We start from the raw sequence: 22334 nt of genomic DNA on the forward strand, positions 1-22334 counted from the left end.
TTCGGGAACGATCTCTTAAACATTAGACGTGCGATGGTAGGAAAGACGAGCAAACGTTCTCTAATACAACATTATCGCCTCCACATGTCCAATCTCAACAGGCTTATCCACAGCTTCCACCTCAATTCTAACTTTGGCCTGTCCTCCCGAATCGCTCAGCGGTGAACTAGGGGTGGCGTTGCCATTGGCTTTGGATGACTACCGTTTGTTTTGCGATTGTTTGAAGAGCATCTAATTCAAATGCACACGGAAACAATGGATGAGATACTCCAAGCCCAGGCCTGGTACAGAATGCGTTGGTTCTTTGGGATGAACTGTTGATAGTGGCAGTGAAGGAGGAGCTCAGCTCGAATGGTTCCATTGATAATACGGTTCCTCATAACCTTGTCACCTTCAACTACCTTCGGGATGATCTCTGATTGCGGCATGATATCCGTAGTACTTTAGAGTAGGAGGGAGAAATAGGTACTTTGCTTACTTTTTACTTTGTTTATGTGTTTTTCTGTACGCTCTTTTACTAAATCCCGAGCCTTCTCCATTTACTCTGAATGTCCAAACTACTTCGATTACAACCCAGAAGAAACGTCATTCGTCACTCGCAACATAGAGGTACCTCATTTGTGAAGCTGGTTCGCAAGAACTGATAATTGGAGAGTTACAGCATTTTCTTCTGGGATGATGCAGTTGAGCATTTCGAACTGTATATTAGAGGCCGATGCTGAAGTTAAAAAAGCTCCCCACAATGCAGTGGCTCTTTGTTATGGTATCGATGATAAATTGCGTAAGAGCACCGGATGCTCCAGGTTACGTGGTTCTTGTCCAAAGGAAGTAACCCTTCTTAGGGACGCGCCGATTGTTACATGAGCCGGGAACAGAGAATAGGAGTGAATCAATTACGGATCCAAAAAGGATTGGTCTACAGTTAAATCGCATACCAAGACAGCAGTCACATTCACAACTCTTATAAATTCAGGTTAGTACTAAGCAAGAGTCGACATGGTTTAAAGGAAAAAAACGAAAACATGGCTGCGAATATGAAACTTGGGCAAAACATCATCCAAACAGATCCCGGCGGCATCTTTGAACTACTATGACTCTGCCATAAAGCATGAGCGATTGTTGGCACCAGACAGAATGCTGTCATTTTTTTTAGGAGAGATAATGGTAGGACTTCGGCGATAGTTTCATCACAGCAGTGACAGTATTGTCAATTTTAAAGCTCGTATCCACCATTTTTGGTAAAACAACTCGTCATTGTTAAGAATCCTTAAAAGGAATAGTAGCATTTGAATACAATACACATGGAACTGAGATTTAAAACTATTTAACGAGAGGATGGTTTAATTGCATTTCGACTCTCTTTGCCCTCCGTTTAACCAACACATGTTAATTTGTTATCCCCTGTAGAGATGGCTGAGTACAACCATTGGTAGCTTGCAAGTTGTTGCATTTTCCTCCAAAATGCCTTGCCGACTAAGTCAAACATACTTGAAGTGAGTTTGGGATGTTTAGAGAATCTAAGTAACACTCAAACTGTAAACTACGCATGTTGATGCCAACTCAATCTTGTTGCGCCAGGTAACGCATTCGTCGGATATAACAATTGGGTTAGATCAAACTCTGTTTTTAACTAACTTCTTGCACATTGCATGCGATACACGTGCCGCCTGCGTGCTTGATGCACGCCTCAAATCATCGACTCAAGCAGTAACTGTCGTAAAGAAAATCACGATTCGCCGAATATTTTGATATAATTGAGAGATGAACGTGAAAAATGTGTTGATAACGCCTATGTATCGTCTACAATTTCAAGGCTATGTTGAATGGTTTGGTGATGAAGCATAACTCAGTTGTCAATAGTGGAACTACGGTAGGGGCATCTTGCGAGACCCCCCAAGATCTCTGAATTACTGTTGCACTGTGCAGTATAATCCTTTGCGGGTCGAGCTGTCAATACTCGGAGACTTCATGTATAATTGAGTACATGGTGGGTTATTCGATAGTATTGTGTGATTTTCATAAAAGGACTTTGAATGAATGGCCTTTCGTTTACTCTCTCAACTGAACCTGTGTGGGGAAATAATGATGAATCTTCAACTTTCTCAAGTATTCATCCTGGCCTCTTATTTGCCATTTAATACGGCGGTGTCTTTATTGCCAAGTCGTTAGGGGTTCTGTATGACAGGGATGAATCTCACCCACCATAACCTCACAGCCCTGGTGGAAACACCCATACTGGCTCGCAGATCATGCCTTGTCGGGTGCAATTGTGGGGTGTCAATGCAAAGGGCCCATCCGATCATTATTGCCTCCTCCCCCGCTCGTTTTCGATTCTGTTGGTAAAGATCTTGCGTCCTCCATCTAAACGCTATGTCGACACCGCTTTGCATCGAGTGCTCTAAATTCGTTAACGAGGTTGAAGAAACGAAGAGTCAGAATGAACACCCTACTGTTCTTATTGCCTCCGACATACATGCTCTTCGGGAAAAGGCGCAAAACGGCTGTCAGTTGTGTCGAAATATCTACCAGTGCTCTTTCTACAGAACCAGCATCTCGTGGGATTTACGTTACCAAACAAAAGCCATTCACTTACGAATATGTTGGGCGGATCAAGGCAGAGGAGATACATATTTGAGGATCTGCTACGGTGAGGATGGTGTGTGGAATGAAGTACCATTAGCGATGCGAGATGACAGGTGCGAAGCCCCTGATGCATCATGGTCACAAGTTGAAAGGCCAATACTGGATATTTGTTCAAATGAGGGTCTTCAAGACGCGGCCGAGCTAGCCAGAACCTGGATACTCGAGTGTCATAATTCTCATATGAATTGCCGCAGGGCTTCAAGGTCCCAAAACAGGACAAAAGTCCTGCCAACAAGAGTTATTGATGTTGGGTCCCTCGATGGACAAGGCATTCCCAAGTTGTTGGTTCCTCAGCAACCGGTCCAAGACATGGAATATGCTGTATTGAGCTATGCATGGGGCTCTGATCCAACCTTTGCAAAAACTACAGCGTCCAATATCCATCAAATGACTACATCACTTCCCTGGAATAGTCTTGCAAAGACTGTACAGGACGCAATCATATTTACAAGAAAGCTTGGGATTAGGTACCTGTGGGTTGACGCATTATGCATCTTGCAATCCGAGGGACCGAACGATGAGCAGCATAAAACCGATTGGTCTTACGAAGCAGGAAGGTTTGGTGACTACTACGAAAACTCTGTTTTGACAATTGCTGCGACCGGCGCTACGTCGGCTAGTCAAGGCCTGTTTTTACCCAGACCGGCTTTGGAATTCAATTCTCAACCTCTTATATTCTCACAGACTTATAGACGCCTCGTTACTCAACGGCCAATTCCCTTCTGGGAGAGCGAGATACGCAATTCTCCGCTCCTCTCCAGAGGTTGGGCTATCCAGGAGAGACTTCTCTCGAAACGAATTCTGCATTTTGGTTCTAATTGTCTTTCATGGGAATGCCAAGGGTGCCAGGCTATTGAAGCAATACCTCATCTCACAATCCCAAGCAAATATGATTATATGGGGAGATCGTTCCCCACCGAGTTCAACGATTTGGAGAATTGCAATGAACGCAGCATTATAGATGCGTGGTACGATTTTCTTGAGTTATATTCACTCACAGACTTCACTTTTGCTCGTGATAGGCTTCCAGCTCTATCAGGCATCGCTTCAAGGCTTCAAACCCGCCTTTCCCAGAAGTATATCGCAGGTATTTGGGAGTCTAGTATCGCAAAAGGCCTCACTTGGTTCACTCATGGAACGTCCCGCCCAAACGGTGAGGGTCAAAACTCAAACCTCAACCTCCCGTCTTGGTGTTGGGCGTCTACTGGAGGACCTGTGACATTCTCCTTTCAACATGGTTACGTCTACTGGGATACAATGGTCGAGGTGGAGTCATGGTCAGCTGAGACAGATGGAGCAGATGTTTCGGGTCAGATCTTGCGTGCCAGTATGCGCATCAGTGGTGGCTTGAAAATGATCAACCTGTCCGAAGTACAGCTCTTTGCTCTCAGGGACTTTGATAGTGTTGCTCCGTGGCGGGAAGAGATGTCCGAAAGCTATAACGAGGCGGTAGAGCGAGGGCTTTATCAGCACGTATTCATCGACGCCGAGAAGCATGTCACCAGTATCCGTAGCGAACCCCAACCTTGCCTGCTAGTTGGGACGGTAGAGACTCACGCGAAGGATTTAAGAGGGGGGTCAATAGTGGAAGTAGCAACAGCGCTTATACTGAGATCCACTGGAAATCGTGTCGGGGATGTTGAAGAGTATACTAGGATTGGACTTGTGCGCCTTCCATTCGCGGATTACTGGTCTCATGATCAAGAGACAACGACAGTCGAACTTGTTTAGGGAAAGTGTTTACAACCACAGGGAAATACAAGCAGATATGTTAGGGACTGGTACCTTCTACGGGTTCATAGTTCTTGTCTTAGCTCTCTGCCCAATTATCAATCTTGTCTCCATTGTATGTAGGTAGGTCGTCTCGGAAGGGACGTCTTTGAATTTTAAATTAGAAATCTGAAACCGATGTTAGAAATGCATAATCCTAAAGGAAAGAATTAAACGCTTGCGTTACTGTGGTGCCGATTGATTCATAATGGCATGTAAAGATTGACTACCAGATAGTATAGTTGCAATTCATGGTCTAGACTGAAACCTTAAGACGACCTGGACCCATAAGGTGCCCGATGAAAATTGGTTGAAGGTGTTTTCGCCATATCAATTGGAGAATGTTCGCATCATCGCCTTTCTTCACGATTTAACGACGGCGCTAAATGCATCGGACAAGCACTGAAATGAATACAGTATGCAGTTTCTCGACATTTTAATAGAATTCAGAAAGAAGGGGGATGCAAGCTATTAAGAAAATAGGCTAGTGAGCTACTAACTATACGTTCACTAGGGACGAGATTGCACTTGAATTTTGATCGGCCACAGCTTTAGTGGGCTAATTATGAAGCTGGTAGAAAGTGTTTCTTGTAGGAGTTTGGATTAATGCTAACTGGAGCCAAGGCGTTGCTTCTTACATAGGAGCAATGCCAGGAAAGATGCCAACTGGAGCTCACAAGCCTCATCGACAGTCTTGCTGGGGTTGTATTCTTAGGTAATCCGCATAAAGGCTCTAAGTCTATTAGGTTTCCATTCTTACCATTACATCTTAACCACTGGGGTAGTGCAAATACTAAGCTCTTGAATAAGCTATTATAGTTGCAGTGAGGTCAGATCTACAAAGCCCCGACGAGTTGGTCCTGAACCCATAATCTTGGACGACCTCTCATGCGCGTCCCCGGTATTCCAGACGGCGTCGCTTAGCTTTTTGTCCTAGTCCCCACGCATCATGCCTTACCTTTTGAATACTTTGCAAATGTTCCAGACTTCAGTCATTTAATGCAGTACTTTCAATGCATTTCTTGTTATTTTATATTTTGCTGTCGATGAAGTTTTAGTTATGGTATTTGAACTTGATCTTCTTCTGGTATCCCGTCGTAGAGCTTCTGGGTTAGAGCTACTCAGCGAACCGGGCTTACGCATATACAGAAAGGCACGAATCCAACATTTAATGTTTATTGCCAGGGCGTTCATTGAAATGAAAAGATGTCTCCCATGATTCCAATTTCGATTAACATGTATGACTTTTTTTTTTTTTTTTTTTTTTTTTTTTTTTTTTTTTTTTTTTTTTTTTGAAAAACCACCATCAACTCTGAACTTGCAGCTGTGGTGCACTTGGCCACGCAGGCGCTACGTAGCTCCAAAGGTATAATTAACTGACTGGTAAATCCTTTCAGTTATGATTTCTAGCCTTCTAATAAAGTACGGTCCATTTTAGACGAGATTGATATGTATTGTATGCCAGTAAATTTAAATTTTCTCGCTTCCACTGAATGCCGTAGTAATGCATCGGTAATGCAACCTCGAAGTAGCAACTGTAATCAAAATGGTCATTGTATCGATAAATCCATTGTAACGAGGAATTCTTCGGCGCTGGTCGTGCACTTATGTTGCGTTGGCTGTGGATTTACGGTACAGGTGCGTGACAGTTGTACTACTTCCATACTGCAAGTATGCTCCGTCTCACCAAGCCTTGCAACAGCCAGACAGTTGATGTCTCAATGGTCGACATGAAACCTTCACACCGGTTTTACTCTCATGTGTCAAGACACTGCTACTGTGTTGAAACCCGGACGGAATAGATGAGAATCCCATATATAACTGTCTTCCAGTGCAGAACAAAGCGTCGTACTCCTTTGGCTCCAACGTCCACGCCATGACTCTTGACAAAAGACATGCAAGACGCCAACGCCCTACATGGTTGAAGGAACGCTTGTCTCTTTTCAGACTGTTAGCAACTTATCATAGATGAAACGCCCTCATGCTCCATTCTATATGCCTGGATGTCGAACGATTTCTCTAGCCCAGCCAGACTTGTTAAATCCCAGTCTGTTTAATTGCTCTCCTCATTAACAGATCGCATATCTGTTCCCTTCAACAACCACATCGTCACCTTACCATAGAGGCAACACACTCCCATCAGAAAGTTCTCCACACCTACGCGAGTCAGATAGTCACATGCAAAAGAGGTCTGATTCAATTCTTCGTCCGATGATGAAGATGGATCATTCTTCCACTAACGGAGACTCGCACTCGGAATCATACGATGATACCCTATAGTCATCGGTCCACATGTTCTTACAAGAGGTCAAAGCTCTTCGTCAACTTCAATCCCAACAGGAAGTGAAGACTCTTACTGCATTTGAACTCCACTGCTGACTTATTTAAAAAGCAACCTGGAAACAGGCACGAGTCGGCAGTGGCGCTGAGAGCTGCAACCAGGATTACTGGCAATTACGTCGGGAATGAGGCTTTTGTAAGAAAGATGCTGGGCTGGCTGTTTGTTAGATGTCTCCGATTATTAACACGGATTGGTTATCTACTGTCAAAACAGCAAGCCAGCTAACACATTAGTCAGAGATGAAACAATCTACTTGGCAGTGGTTATCATTACTGAAACGGGTATTAGCATCAGGCTCTCAACGTCGGTCCGGAATGAGCTCGAGCAAGAAGAGGATCATGCTGTAATCTCGAGGTCGAGGATAAGGGCAACCCCGTCCATACTGCGTATATTTTCTCCTCGGGTATCGTATTCCTGAACATAGCCATTAAGCAGTCAATGGTTCAAGTACCATCTTGCTGATGCATTAAGAAATACTTCAGGGACGTCGTCCCCTTTACGGATCACGCATACCCACAAGTCTATGATCGACATACGAACCACACCATCTGTCTTGTGGCAGTTGTCCGTATGCGTCGAAAGATGTTGTATGACGTCCGAGACCAGCGTCCGAGTGTCTGTCTGCCCAGTACTGGATGGATGAACGGAGATCAGCTGCAATTGCACACTAACTCGGGCATAGTTAACTCTATGGATCAAAGTAGGGACCAGGATTAACTGACTGTACCAGGTAGAACGATCGTTAGAAGAGGAAGAAACAGCTACTATGCATACAGCGCGGAAATATCTTCAATGGCGGTTCCAATCATACAGTTCGGCCATGGCCTTGTCACGCATGTTCTAATTGGTAAAGTGCATTATCAAGAAACCTTGATATAATTTGAGATCTTGAGATTTTGATATGTATGGATCCATCTTTATAACCCGGTAATCAAATAGATCTATCTACTACTGGGTAAATACAGCAGGCCTTCACAGTCAGGCGTGAGATTTTCATTTTAAGGCTAATACACGCTGATACAGAAACAACTATGAAAGAGGATAGTGTCCAGACGGCTCTGAGCTCCCACGACCAGATATGGACACACGAATATAGTGAGGCTTTAGTACTCTCGGGGGCTTGAGGGAAAGTCTAAGGACATCAAGGGGCGGACTGCCTTAGACCACACGGCTAGATCAGGACTAAGTCCCATCGAGGAGGTGGCCATAGAGGAAGATGAAACCAACACTGTCTTTAATTTCCAAGACGGGAACATGCAGACACTTTTTCAGTTTACAGTCGCGAGAGGTAATCACGAAATCGTGTCCGCATTTCTTCATAACATGGATGGCCCGGGTGTAATAAGCAAGCAAGGAACAAATGCGCTCCATTTTGGCACTAGATATAGCTCCCTGGAGGGGGTTTAATCACTAATGGAATTCCATGCTGATAGGAATACGCAAGGTGAAGATGTTTTAATGCCATTGCAGTTTGCGGCCAGTTGGAAGCAACGTCAGGGAGGACAGGCAGATGTCACGCTAAGGTTATTCCTACACTACTCAAAAACCCAATTTATAATGCGTATCCGTTCGCGGGAATCCTGGAGAGTGAGGTGCCCGATGTTGGGTCCTATTTGTCTCGCAGTCGTTGTTCTTTCATTGCTGAATTCCTGTCTGCCATCTCCTTTGTAAACCAACCGAAGCCGGGACCAGCCATTAGACCCTTGGCAAAACGACCATAGGAATTCTAAGGAGGTGGGCGAGGACAGTGACACAACAAGTCAGTCTCAAGCTCAGGGCCAGATGGACAGTAACAACAGCTCAATCAATGGCTGAGGGGGTAGTTGGAATGATGTATCATAGAAACAAAGCAGTCTGGAGCATCTTACTGAGCGGCTGAGGTTCCAAACACCTTGACAGAAATAATGTCGAGGATGGAGTGCTTGAGGCTCGGGGACCTGTGACGCAGAGACTGAACCAGGATCAGAGGCGGGAGTGGCAGTGTATTGGTTGGATCAGTTCGAACCCTCTGTTGCTGCTGGGGCTGATGGCGTTGTTGCCGGTAGCGATGAGAGTTCGGGCGCTAGATAGGTTGCCAGGCTTCTTATTGCTCACGAAAAGATAGCTAAAAAGAGGAAGGCGTCTGATAAGTCCGTAGGTTTGAGATTGAGATCCCGAAGCAGGGCTATGGTGTTGTGGTCGTGACCGTTGACGGGCTTGGAGAGGTCGAAGGTCAAACGGGGTTTGAGTTCCTTACTCTGGATCTTGATGCGAAGAAGGACATGAGATGGATACAGGATTGCTTGTTTGTGTCGAATATCCTTTTTCCATTCTCATACTGAGCATCGTCAAGGCGTTATTAGACTGTTTGTACAGGCCGGCAGTTGCATACTTGGTATCTCCGCTGTCTTTTCGGAAACAATGAAATCATGTTTAGCTGGGTCCACACCGGCAGCTATACGTCTGTTGTAGCCTTCTTTACTTAGATAAGAGATGATGGTATGAGGACAGTACATTCTGCTACTTGTGTAGGTTTGCTATCGTATCTCGCACGTAGTAAGTGTTTTCGTTCCTGCATCAATCAATCGTTTGATTCACCATACAATATATTTCAAGTAAACTCGGACGTTCTGTGAGATACTGTACATCAGCGGCTCTCGCCATGAGAAGTTTACAATCAACTTCAATTAATTTAAGATATTCAATCACGGATCAAGTATTAGCCAATCCGAAAACAACAACCTTGGTTGCGGGACCAGCGTCGTCTACTGGAACAGATATCTAGATGCCGTCGTATAAACTGGATTTAGATTATTCATTACATTTCACAGAACGCGCAATTGATCAAAGCCTGGGAAGAGCAGGAGAGCTTCTGCAACAATGGTCATGATGAACAATAAGATGAGTGGAGCCAGAACACTCAGTAGAAGCGTTTGTATTTTTAATTTCTGCGTCAGTAACAATGATTGCGTGTCAGGACAGGACGAGGTTTATTTTGTGATAGATTGCCAGTCATTAGATATGTCATTTAGTCATTTTCGGTTTTCTAGCTAGGATGTCGGACTTCCATCTTTGGACAGGGATGTCGCGGTGGATAAAAGACAGAAGACAGGGGGATCCCTGTGGCCCAGCTCGGTTTATCTTATCTGCGTGTTAGTTCATTCCGTTTGCATGGCACTTGCGTGAAGAATGCAGACAAGGATGATTTTGTTGCTTCGGGAAAGTCTGGAAAACATTCCCGTATTTGTGCTAGTGTGGATATGATGGATGCACATTGATAATCTTTCCCGGCATGGGATAGAAAGTTGCATGTGAACTGCACTTACAATGTAGTGGCGCTACAGTCACCGCAAACATGCCAGAATTTCGGGACATTGAACCCGATCTCGAAGGTAAACAGTTAAGATTTATTTATTGAATTAAAGATAGACAGAGTTGCCTACCTCTTGTTACATATGACCATGAATAGAAGCTTGGGGTGAGGACCCCTGAGAAGTCGAATCGATAGGAAACTCAAAGCCAAAGTCAACCGTAACTTTCCCATAGATTTAGATTTTCTAGTTGCCCTCATTTCACAGGCACCTCGGCACATATCACTTCCAGCTACGACTTGAAAACCTGGTTTACGATTCCCACCAGCTCCATTTTGTCACGCGGAAGGGCATTATTCAGATAGCGTGGGCTGCTGGTAGCTCTTTGTTTGACAGTTGGCATTGTGTTATACAAGACCTGCGAAAACAGTTAGCAATGTAGAGCGAAGGGACGAGAACTGACTGACGATGCTTGACTTGCGTCTTGGTGGATTGATGGTCGCAGGAGGAATAAACAGCTACTGTGCGTATAGCTCGGAAGCTTCTTTTATATAACCCTCATTATAGAGTTCGGTTATTGTCCTGTCAATCAGAGGGTATATTCTTATTGGGAAAGTAAGCATTGGGAGAACCTTGGTTCTAGATAGACGTGGTGATGGGTAAGGGCACCTACTATTCAAATTCTAACAGGTGATTAACAATTTACAGTAATCGCAAACTTCTAATCAGCAAGCTCTTGACAAAGTAGTAAGCATCGATCTCCTGAGATTTCTACCAAGTATGGTGCGAGAGGCTTTAATGTGTATAACCTCATAGGCGCAAGCGACTACATGGCAAGAGTATCGAGTTTGATGAATAGCGTACAGATACACCAGGAGTTGCCATTAATTGCTACGCTGTAACATTCTACTAGCTGCAAGATTTAGCATGTTTGCTAAAGCTGACTTATCAATCTTGATAGACGCCTCGACTTGGTACCATATTGTCCCTTTTGGTCTTGGTAACATGTCCTCTTCGTGATGTTCGCCTCGCTACTGCATCTGCGCGAGCCACGCCTCGGGTTAAAGCCTTGCTATACAGAATGTATCTTCCTGTTAGAATAGATCCAATGCATCGTTGTATCTCTCGACCTATCCAATGTCAAGTTCAGCTAGTTCTTGATCTCTATGCTATCTAGCTAACGAGATGACTCATTTCGGATGCCCAATAGCAAGACATCAAGGGCGCTGAACGGAGGTCACGATATACCTGTCATCCGGCTGGGTTCGAGGCCGTGCCCGAACCTTATGGGATGCCGGTGTTTGCTATTCGTGCAATATCACACTTGGTTTGAGTTGCTCGTTTCACTTTGTGCAACATTGACACACAAGAACTCACGCCATTTACGTCTTTGATACAATACAATACCAGTGCCTGTGGTCATCAGCCTGCTCTTCTCGCATCAAGTGCACAGAGTTGAGTAGTAACAACGCTGCCCTAACAACAATATCGCAAGATCGCTGTACGTGATTGATACACGGCCATGGCTCTTGTCCTCCACCTTCAACTCTTTCTGAAGGTAACCAGATGGCTTGCCAGTAACTAAATAAACAACAAGACTGATCAAATGGGCATGGGGAACCAAAACATTACCAGAGAATATCCTAGCAAACACTCATTTCATGGGGAAACGAGAACAAATTTGGGGTTACCGCTTTTAACTTCGGACCGTTTGTTGATCTCAGTTGCCGAATGTAGTTGCTGCATGATATGACTCAAACACGAGACTCGTGACTGGAACATAGTATAACATGGAACAACAAATAAAAGCAGGCTTATGGCGAATAGAGATAACTGTGCCCGTGAGGTTGGGTGTGTGCAGCGCATGTGTCAAAACTGAATTAATGGTGCGGCCATAACTTGCCCAATCAAACCGATCAAAGGGTGAAAACAAAAACTTGGGATTGAACTCCAGAGGGACATTAAGATTGACTGATTGAAGAGATACTTGGCAGGCCTTTAAACATTAACGTCAATCGACTTTAATACTGGGCATATTCTTATGCCCCAGCCATTATACACAAGGATTCAACTGCTGCATTGTTAAGGCGCATTTGTGTGGGTGGGTTTCCCATTTGCAACCGAAGTTTCTGGCATTCTTGCTGCAGTAGCACACAAAGCAAGGGAACCTGATGTCTTCCTCTTTGGTTGCCATCATGAGACAGGCCAAATCTCCGATGGAGTTAAAGCCTGCATACGAGGCTAACCAATATTCGTTGCTTACTTCTCATTGATGGCCGGGCTCCCCGTGTGCAGCAAAAATGTTTAACGCCCAGGTTTCCGGGTACAAAAATAAACAGAATGAGAAGTCCGGTCTAAGTAGCATGTACTATCAAAATTAAGCCGTGGCTCCCATGTGGGAGACAACGGCGAACAATTGACTTGACCAAAATACCTAAATACGCATTCGATCCAATGAGTCGAGACGAGAACGAGTAAACACTATGAAGCATTACAATCAATGACACTTTACTCGTGAATATTGTAGCTAATATTCCCGAGTGTAACACTTGTATTTAAATCTCTTTACTGAACTAGTGAACTGGGACATGTCATGTTTCGGACGACCTTGGTGGCAGGCAAAGCAGGGCAGTATGGAAGAAGAATGGGTACACTAATTAAGTAGTATACCAGGTTTCGCTCTGCTTAGGGATGCTTTTGATAGGGTCCCTGAAGAGTCACCAGAGGTAATCCGGCTGTAGCCGTCACACGAAGAGGGTAGTTCTTAAATCCTCCCTCTGACGATCGGCGAGATCCTCTACAAGAGGCCTATCAAGACACCAGTCAATAGACCAAAAAGGAAGAGCTAATGGAAGTAGACATATACTTAGGCTGAGGCTTTACCTTGTCTAAGAGTCGGCATCGGGGCCTTGTAGGGGCTCATGAGTTAAGGTCCAGCAAACCATCACCAGAGGACACTCTTCTGTTCAAAAGTCAACGTCGAGTTGACGCAGCCTTCTGTTCACAGCATAACGGCAACTGAACAGCTCGTGGAGCAACTCCAAAGAGGTTTATAACTGGTCGTCATTCGGATATAGATATCATCAATAACTATGAGAATATCCCAGTCTTTTTTACTTCAAGATCATCTCGGTACTTGATCACGCCTGTTGCTCTTATAGCACCGGCGTGAACAAGCTCTATAGACACCAGCCAGTACCTACTTTCCAGATTGCATACCGCAGCAGAAGTACGTCCTGATGAAACAAGAGGGAGAAAGCGGCTTCAAATTACGGTGTTGCTGGGCCTTCCAACATCGGCGCAAGCTCGGCTGTCTCGTCACCAGTCTCTCAATCCTCCCCGCTGCTTTCAGCGTTGGCGGTAGCAGTGGAGGTGTGTGTGGCAACTCACTCAATCTGTGGGGATATGTGAGCTTAATGGCAAGGTATCCTCGAACGGAATATTATGGGGACTTTCAAGATACTCTACCACTCATTCCTCTTCCACACATAGCTATTCAATGTGGAAACATTATATCTCACTCTAGCATCTCCATTCTCCATCGAAGCGGTTCATCTGCTTCTATTCGGTTGGCTTCCGTAGCTCAGTTGGTTAGAGCGTCGTACTAATACTTCAATCTGAATATTCAGTGATGCGAAGGTCTCAGGTTCAAGCCCTGGCGGGAGCAATCCCAATGCCACCGGATTCTTTTTGCTAAATAGCATGATGCTTTTGCTAAAGATCAACAACGGCTCGTTTAATCAATGCAATAAAGGCTGGGACAGTATAGGATCCTTGGGCACATGGCATGTGAGTTTGTTTCTCATTACCATCGTCATCCGTTAACATTTATTCTGCTTTCTAGCCAGGCGGTGTATTCTCCTATTAGAAACGGCTACCCAGCTGCAGATGGATTATCCAAACAACGGACCAAGGACCAGGCAAGCAGAGGATGTCTACAACAGGCAGAATCGAGTGAATTGGTAGATTAGATGTATATAGATGAAGGCAATTCTCCCCAAAAAGGCTGAAATCTCCCTCTGTCGCTATCCTATTAATATCAGCTTTTATCCTCATCTTGTCCCGCTCTATGACTCACAGACTGCAACCTTATAACATCTCTTCTTGTCTACCCGACATCTGGGTGCCTATAACAGTGTCTTGTGACCACGAAGTCTAAAGCAACTACATGTCAACACGGTTAGAGGACAGGAACATGGAACGACTCGAGCATGTTTAGACAGTTTGTTTCATGATAACATTTCTGAGATACGCTTAGCTATCATAGACGCTCCAGTAGGTGCACCTGGACCTTGGTATTCTCTAAACTTCCTGGATATTTCAGTCCTGTAGGTAATTTGTACTCCTTCTCATGTCCACCTTCAACAAGTTTCGTCCACGCTCGCTGATCCTCTCCCTCATCCTCCTCCGAATCCTTGCCCTTGGGTGGCAGCAGAGTTTGGTAAAGTAACCACTCAACGGGGTATCTCTTCTCCTGTCCCTTGTTGCTACTATCAGGTAGTGCAACATCAGCTCCAGGGCTATCTACAACAAGCAACAGACTTCCTTTAGGTGCCGCAGAAGTCAGTCTCAACAAGAAAGCCGTAGTCTTAGATATTGAGACTGAGTAGAGGTCGTGAAGCGTAAAGAAGAGAGTGATAAGTGTCGGGTTGGGTCCAATCATCGCAGGTAGATCTGTACTTCCGCTTTCGAGGATGTCGAGCTGGTTGACTGCTGGGTTCAAGACTTGGGATGGGATAGCAGGAATATTGGAAGCGTGTGCCTTGGCGCTTGCATATTTAGAAAGAGGAGGAGCGTGTGTGAGGGTGTGCTGTAGTTTTGTGACAACCCCTGACCAGTCGTGTCTATCGATGAGGTTGAGATCAACCATAGCACTGCCCTCGTAGGGAATTTGGTCGAGCTTGCTTTGATGAGAGTGCTTGAGCGATGCCGCACATGCTAACAAGTCAGATCCTCCTCGCCCGATGCATACGATCTTGGATGGCTTCTGTCCATCATTGTGAAGAAACTCTTGGACCCATGCAGTCTCACTCATCTCACTGCACATCCAAGCCAACACATTCGCAGTTGCCAACGCTCTATTGGGACTCCAGCGAATTGTATACGCCTCCAAGAACTCCTCAGTCCCGAAAGCTTTGCCGTAGTCCTGTTGCTCAAGGGCTTCCCTGACGGCACGTAACACTGGAGTCAATGCACTGAACTCATCAACGGCAGGGAATGCAGTTCTGATTGTGTCAAGAATGAGTTGTTGATGCTTCACAGATAGAATCTGGATCTGTTCTATCGAGCTATCCTGTTTGACCGTTGCAGGTGTCTTTTTGACGACTTTCCGTATATAGCTTGGTCCGGTCCATCCTGGGCGGCGGACGGGTGGTGCAACTGGTGCCTTGGATGCACCGCTGGCTGGCGGTGGCCCATGCTTTGGCTGCGATTGTGCGTGACGCTTGAACTTGGTCATAGTAACGTCTTATAAACTGGGTACAAGCTCAGGTGCAGGGCAAAGCTGTAGTCAATTGAGGCCGTCACGGGGAGGAAAAACAGTGCAAAAAAAAAATGACTCCCACCGGCACAAGTATCTTCCGACACCCATACAGCAGTGAAAAGCTCTATGTTCGAACCCCACTCCGTCCAATCTTTGCGCTTGTTAAAGAGTTTTGTATACGCAATGGCAGAGTGCCTCAGCTCAATTGTAGGCATAGCATCCGCGACTCGACACCTGCGACATCTCTGACTGTGGTGGCCGAGCATGTAGCAGGCGTTTGCACGTCGAAAAAATGGTGCGTCGCCAGAAATCAAGCTCCCTCACGACAAAGTCTAAGCTGCCTACCCCGTAGCCTCCCAACATGCTGCTTTCGCGAACCACCCCGATCGCGTCCATCTGGGCCCCGATTCACGGCCAACATCGCATGAATTTTAGAAAATAAGATGTAGAGTCAAGTTTTAATTGGATAAATGCGACAGGTTCATTTGTCGCCCGCCGAATTGATGGTGCGGTTGAGGTGTTCTGTGATGGTCACTGAGCAAGAGCGAAGGAATTGACTCGACTTGTCAATTGTATAGTCCAGTAACACATCCAATAACTAATCTACCAATTATTATCCATTCCAGTAATCGACAGAATTATACTTCAATGGTGTCCCTGGTCTCTGTCCAGTGTAGGTATTGCCTGCAAGGCTTCAACCCAAGTACTCCAGTATGCAGTTACGAGTTGACCAAGCCTACACAAGCACTGCATCAACGCCAGACAATTTAATGTCATCTGTCGCATTTTCACCATGTATTAGAACGTCGGGTATAGTGAGAAACGTGTTGTACTGCTCCAGAACTCTCACCGTTGGCGACTGGGTGATGGCCATGCTTCAATATGCTGGGCATGCCACCTACTCTTACGAACGATCTGCAAGACACAATTGTTTAGTTACTGCTTGAAAGAGATCTGATTGCCATGGAGAACCCATAAGTGAACGCCATTTACGCGCAACGGTAATCCATATCAATAAATGAGCGAGTGTCACTGGTGTCTTGCCATCAAGAAACCGCTCTGTAGGCCATCACCTTTGCGAATGAAGAACTTCCAAGAGATCCTTTGCCGTTCATCCGGAAATCTGAATCTTCCGTGCGACATCGTAACGTTGCTGTACATTTCTAATCAGTCAGTCATGTATAACTGGTTCTCTTGCCCTCCCATCCATCATCCCCCATCATGCAGAGACGTACAGCGCAGTGGCAAGATCATGTTACTTGTATTGTATCGTTCCTCTCAATTCTCTCATTACTAATACCGGAGTTTGCTCGGTCTCCTCTTCAAAATCCTTCTCAGAAGCGACAGTGTTGGGCAGCAGATCACGACATAGAACATGTCACATACCCATCAGAGCTCAACGTCAGCACAAACAACCTATTTTATTACAGAAGCAGTGAAACTCAACCGGTCAAAAGTGTCAATACTGCGAGGCAAATGAATGGAAGGGAGGTTGGAGGTTGCTGTGCATATATACATACACTCATGCCGTGTCACACCAAGGGTGTACACGTCCCTGAAGCTTCCTTCCTACACGAAGCCGATGAACCGCACTGTTACAGGTTTGTTAAGACGAATAGCCACTTTTAGCCTCGTGTCGGTACTACCCAAACCATGCTTTGGCTGACGGGTGACGCTGCGTCGGGTTGGAAGCTGTGTGGACTTCAAGATGGGCAATTCGGATGGTGTATTTCCGGTCGAACCGGTCAACTAATGTGACGTTCGTTTAGCTTATTGAATGGAACATTATCGCGTCGCTGCGGTCAAAATCCGGGGTGCATGAGATGATGATAAAGAAGAAATTTCACCGTTTGGCAGCTGGTGTCATTGGTGTTTCGTCAACGGACGCGTTGGCTTTTGTGGTCACTCAACACCAGCGCATCAGGTTTAGGATACCCTAGACCTGCACACAGCAACGACACGAGCAACGGCAAAGTTCGGTGAATCGCCACTTTACAGTTGTCTATTAGCAACTTGTTATCTATCAGAGTGATATAGCATCCAATTGCTACTCGCGATTTTGCCTTTCTGGAGTCGGTCATATGGCCCGGGCCGTTCAATATGGGTGTGAAGACGAGATCTAGAACTGGTCAGATACACACTTCACAGCACCTCTTAGCGCATCAAACTGCTCACCGGCCGCCAGTCCGACTGTACATCGAATGTTCAGACGGGGCGAGAGGCAAAGCTACGGAAATCTGGGGTACTGAAAGAGTCAATTGTGAGTGATTTGTCATTCTATACTGGCACATAGCATGAGCCGTTGTCGCAATGGTCCCATGGTAGTGTGTGTACATCAGATCTCAGTTGGGGTTACCCTATAACTGGATGAGTGAGGCGGACAACGGCGCGCAACAGAGTTTACAAGGAGATAGATAAGCTCCGCCATCAAGGCAGCACCTCCGAGGGGAACAGTTTATGTGCATCGTATCTGCTCGGTCACGCAATCAATTGACGAAACAAAGTCATTTGACATGCAAGAAATGCACGATACAGCAGCAAGACACAGCGGGAAGTGTCTCAGGGCCTGCATTGCATGTAACTGTACCTACAGTAAAGGAACAATTGAAGACTGCAAAGCAGAGATGCATGGCTGAGGCGGTGAACAAGTTGCTGAAGCATTTAAGAGTTCCCAAGGGGTTACAAAGTGTGTGTAGAGAGAGTCCCCTACAACCGTTGAGATTTGGTGTGTGTGTGTGGCTTGCAGTGGTGGTGGCTCACCTCTCACCCGATGTGACCACCAATACGCTTAGCAAAACTCTCCAGGTTTGTTCCACCTCCGCGTCCAACAATTCTGGGCCTGTGGAGGGGACAACTCTGCGTGAAATATTGAACAATAATGCATCACGAATAGTAACAATTACGTAGGATATGAGCCAAAGCGGGATAAGAATGAGGGATATTGCTGTGCACGGAGACACAGACAGAGATGAGTGCAAGCCACTATAAGCTATTGAGCCGCTGGAAACCTCTTGAGAGTGCTGCAAGTCATGTCGGGCGGCTATTCAATTCCTCTCTGACTCTACATCACCTTCCACTAAGCCAAAATGAAAGAATTAAAACTGCGGCTCATTCACAAGGGCGTTTGCAAAGTGGATTTGTTTGATGACTGGAGCTCCAAGAGGCTCTTGTACGATCACCACGATGGAGATGAGCCCCAGTAGTGCTCGGCCGCCAGACCAGGACAAGGGCTCCCTGCCTAACAGTGTAGGACTAACTAAATGCCCTAACAGACAGTGGACTCCAGCATCAATCATACCTTGTAGAGGGAAAAAGCTTGGCGTGGAATTGGCAAGCAAACTGAAGCAAAAGAAAGAGAAGTAACCGTGCAACCCCAGCAATTTATTATTGGCCCACTTCCCATCTGTATTTTTAAACGATTCACATACTAGACTTCGATGGTAGTGATCATGGTGCCTTTGTAACATACGTCATTAAGCATTCGTTCGTCTCAAGACAAAGAGAAAGGGAACAACTCCCCCGTGGGTAAGAGATTTCAAGGGGAAACCTGGGGGAAAAGGTAAAGCAACAGTCGTTTGGAGAGAGATGGATATGTCGCCAGGAATAGACATACAGACAGACATTAAACGAACCAAGTTTAGATAAAGTCCCTGTGCCTGGACAAGAACAGAGGTAAACTATCCACAACAGAACAAGTTTTGCTGATCAATCGCCCGAGCCTCAAGATGGTGGTGTGCAACCATCTCGAATGAGAAAGAAAAAAATGGGTGGTTCGCCCTGGAGATTGTCTGTAAGTATTGTAACTGTAGTCCTTGGCCAAAAGTACCTTACCCATCCTGTGGAGCATATCTACAGAAAAGCAACACGATAATAGACGAGGTCGCGCAATCTCGACAATCTAATTTACAGTAACTCGCTCTGTATGGTATGCCGGTTTCAACAAAGCCAATGCGGCTTGGCTTCACCGGACGGTTTCTTATCTGACCGACCGCTACAGGGGAGAAAAAGAAGTTGGAGGGCAAAAGGCAAGCAAGGGTAGATCAGCGGGGATATTTAAACCAGTCGAAAGCGATGTACAGACACATTTTCTCTGGTGTTGAGGCGATTACATGTTCGTGGTTGGTAGCCAAGGAGCCAGGATCTTGCCAGGTGTGTGTGGGGGGCATACCGTTGCTTAGCGAGCTAGCGAGCCATGATAACGGGTACGAGAGGGAGGGGAGTGGACAGGGGGAGGAGGGGAGAGGAGAGGAGGAGGAGGAGGAGGAAGAGGGGAAGCAGTGCAGGTAGTTCAATCTGTAGGAAGCTCGCAATGGAGTTTGCATTCTGACAAGATATGATGAGAGGTAGTTAAGATTAATTGGTTAAATTACTGTTGAAGACAGAACAAGAATGCCGTGCAGATTGAACGAGAACCCATTCAGTCAATCAGCCTTGGCAGCTGAAACGACTTTAACAGGTCTAGATTGAATGCTTGCTCTCTTACTCTCAAGTTAGACGACGCCATCCCATGGAGAGCTTCCCCGCACCATGAGTCGATGTCTGGTCTTGGAGTGAGTGTTAAGTCAAGTCGTGACCGTACTTATCATGCAGCAGCGATAAAACCCATGACCCTCGCTAGTAATAATACAGGGAAAAATGCCAATTGCTGGTAGACCGGAGTAAACATTCCCATAGTTCATCACATGAGATTCCAAATCATCCGATAAAGCAGGTTTCTCAGAATTCCCATCACGTGTAGTATCGGGTTCTTGATGTCGGCCGAGAGAGAGACAGAGACAGGCATGTAACTACTTGGGTTACTGTAGCTCTTGTTTTGTCCCGATATGGTTAACACCGGTCTCACGAGTCGTTGATGTTAGTGCAATGTAACGAATGGTTGCTAATCAGATGATGGCTTCAGCTAAAGAGGGGGTTTTACTCTGACGCGGGGTTGGAGAAGTCTCACTTCGTTCACCCGTGCAGCTTCAAGAATCAGGGTGCTTCATCTCGTAGAGTGTCTGTCTGTAGGGTGACTTGCCATCTTCTCAAAAAAGGCATCCGCAAAGAAAGACCCAAACCAGTATCCCTCAATCCACTCATTCCTACTGACACCCATCACCAAAAATTGATGAAACTGAAGCCATAAGCATTCAATGGTAAGCTAGCCCACCCCGGATGGTCTTAGGTACAGTAGCCTCAGTCCGGGGCGGAAGATCCGGGGGCCAATGCGCAAGGCACGCAACGGACTTGGCTCAAGCCGAAACCCATTCTCACGGACACCATCGGCCAGGGCGCGTACATACAATCATGATGATACCATCAATCTCCACAGACAAACGGCGCTCGCACGATATGGATAAGACACGAAGCAGATTGTAGATCACACGAGCTTGAACTACTGTCCCCCGCATTCAATCCCCAGACTTTTGGTGAAATAATGCCGAGTGCATCATGATAAGCAAGCGTCTGTACGAACTGTTGACTTGCAGCAGCTCAAAGAAAGAGCATACGCAATGCAACGCACAGTATCGTCATCATCACCAGTTTCGCTCTACCTAATATCGCCTGCATAACAGTCTGCCGTTTTTTACTGAATGACCTCCCCCTCACGGAGGCGTCCTTCTGGTTGCGGATGTGGCTGCGTATTATGGCGTATGTCTCACTGATACAGCTTCCCACCCATGGTAACGTCGGTGAGGTAGTGCTGTACAGTAAACTCAGTTTGGGTTGGGACTCTTGAATCCGGGGTTCAAATGCATCTTGGTTTGGCCTGCTTTGGTCCCTACAGGATGCGTGCGCGTAAAGGGTCCTTGGCAATCATTTTCACAATCGCCACGAAGGGTCCTGAAGCTCCCCCCCCCTTCTTGAGTGTGAGGGTGTCCAAAGCACCAAAAAAGGTACAACTGCGCGAAGATCACGACGCGCCTTTCACCCCCACACACTCACACTTTCATCATAAGATTCTGTGGTATTATCGTTGCGGAGATCATCAACGACGATCAGGGTAGCAGACATGAACTGGACCCTTTTTTTTTGTGTCTTGATGATGATGATCTCCCTTGGACTTACTGTCTGTGTCTCTGTCTTTCGTCTTGTCTTATTTCGCCAAGGGTCTGTGTCTGCGATAAGGCGGTTGTGGCCCCACGAGGCTTGTCTAGAATATGCAAAACACCAAAAGATAATCACGGCCATGATATGAGATCCTTCCTTTCTACCCTGCCTGGCTGCCTGCTACTCGGTATACCCTCTTTGAACCAACCCGAGAAAAGACATCAGATCATCATCTTGGCTTCTTTTAGTTTAAGAGTAAGAAAAGCACAGGGCATAAGGGTCGCTGTAACCGTACCCACAGCTCTGGTGGGATGGAGCATGTTCTGATCTCAAAGGGGTCGGGGATAGTTACATTTTGTCTCTTTAATTCAGGGTTTTCTTGTTATTACTCATTTCTAGCTTGAAAGAGGAATTCGTCCCTTTTTTTTTTTTAGTGTTTGTTGCAGGTGGTATACCCACTCACTCAATCGCCGGGGTCGTTGAGCTGAAGAGGTTGAATGTAACGCCCCCTTTGCCAGTGGCAAATTGCGAGATTACTCACTGAAGAATTTTTAAATATCTCAAAAAGAAAGAGGAAATGATGATCGATCTCGGCTTGAGATTAACTTTCATTACGGAAAGTATTCGGCAATAATTGTTTAGGACCCTTGAATGTAAATAAATGGCTTGGGTGATCAACAACGCCATTGAAGCCATCATGCCTTTGGGGATCATCGAGTCCTTCTCAGTGGATGGTAAGGTTCAACCTCTCAACCTCAAAACAATTAATTCGTCTCAG

General features: G+C 45.9%; 2 protein-coding genes and 1 non-coding gene across 3 annotated transcripts; 2 read left to right on the plus strand and 1 right to left on the minus strand.

Moving 5' to 3' along the window:
* Positions 1-2341: 2341 nt before the first annotated feature.
* On the plus strand, positions 2342-4599 carry EDB82DRAFT_502786 (heterokaryon incompatibility protein-domain-containing protein). Its single transcript, XM_025726284.2, has one exon. The coding sequence runs from the start codon at positions 2371-2373 to the stop codon at positions 4372-4374; it is 2004 nt and encodes a 667-aa protein (XP_025580866.1). The 5' UTR covers positions 2342-2370; the 3' UTR covers positions 4375-4599.
* Positions 4600-13616: 9017 nt separating this feature from the next.
* Positions 13617-13711, plus strand: EDB82DRAFT_t168. The gene has a single exon. It is a non-coding gene; the product is annotated as a tRNA-Ile (tRNA).
* Positions 13712-14167: 456 nt separating this feature from the next.
* Positions 14168-15566, minus strand: EDB82DRAFT_502787 (uncharacterized protein). Its single transcript, XM_025726285.2, has one exon. It carries the CDS (start codon positions 15500-15502, stop codon positions 14306-14308), a length of 1197 nt encoding a protein of 398 aa, XP_025580867.2. The 5' UTR covers positions 15503-15566; the 3' UTR covers positions 14168-14305.
* Positions 15567-22334: the final 6768 nt, after the last annotated feature.

The sequence above is a fragment of the Fusarium venenatum genome (genome assembly GCF_020744135.1).
Source record: "Fusarium venenatum strain MPI-CAGE-CH-0201 chromosome Unknown EDB82scaffold_3, whole genome shotgun sequence".
NCBI classification, from domain to species: domain Eukaryota; kingdom Fungi; phylum Ascomycota; class Sordariomycetes; order Hypocreales; family Nectriaceae; genus Fusarium; species Fusarium venenatum.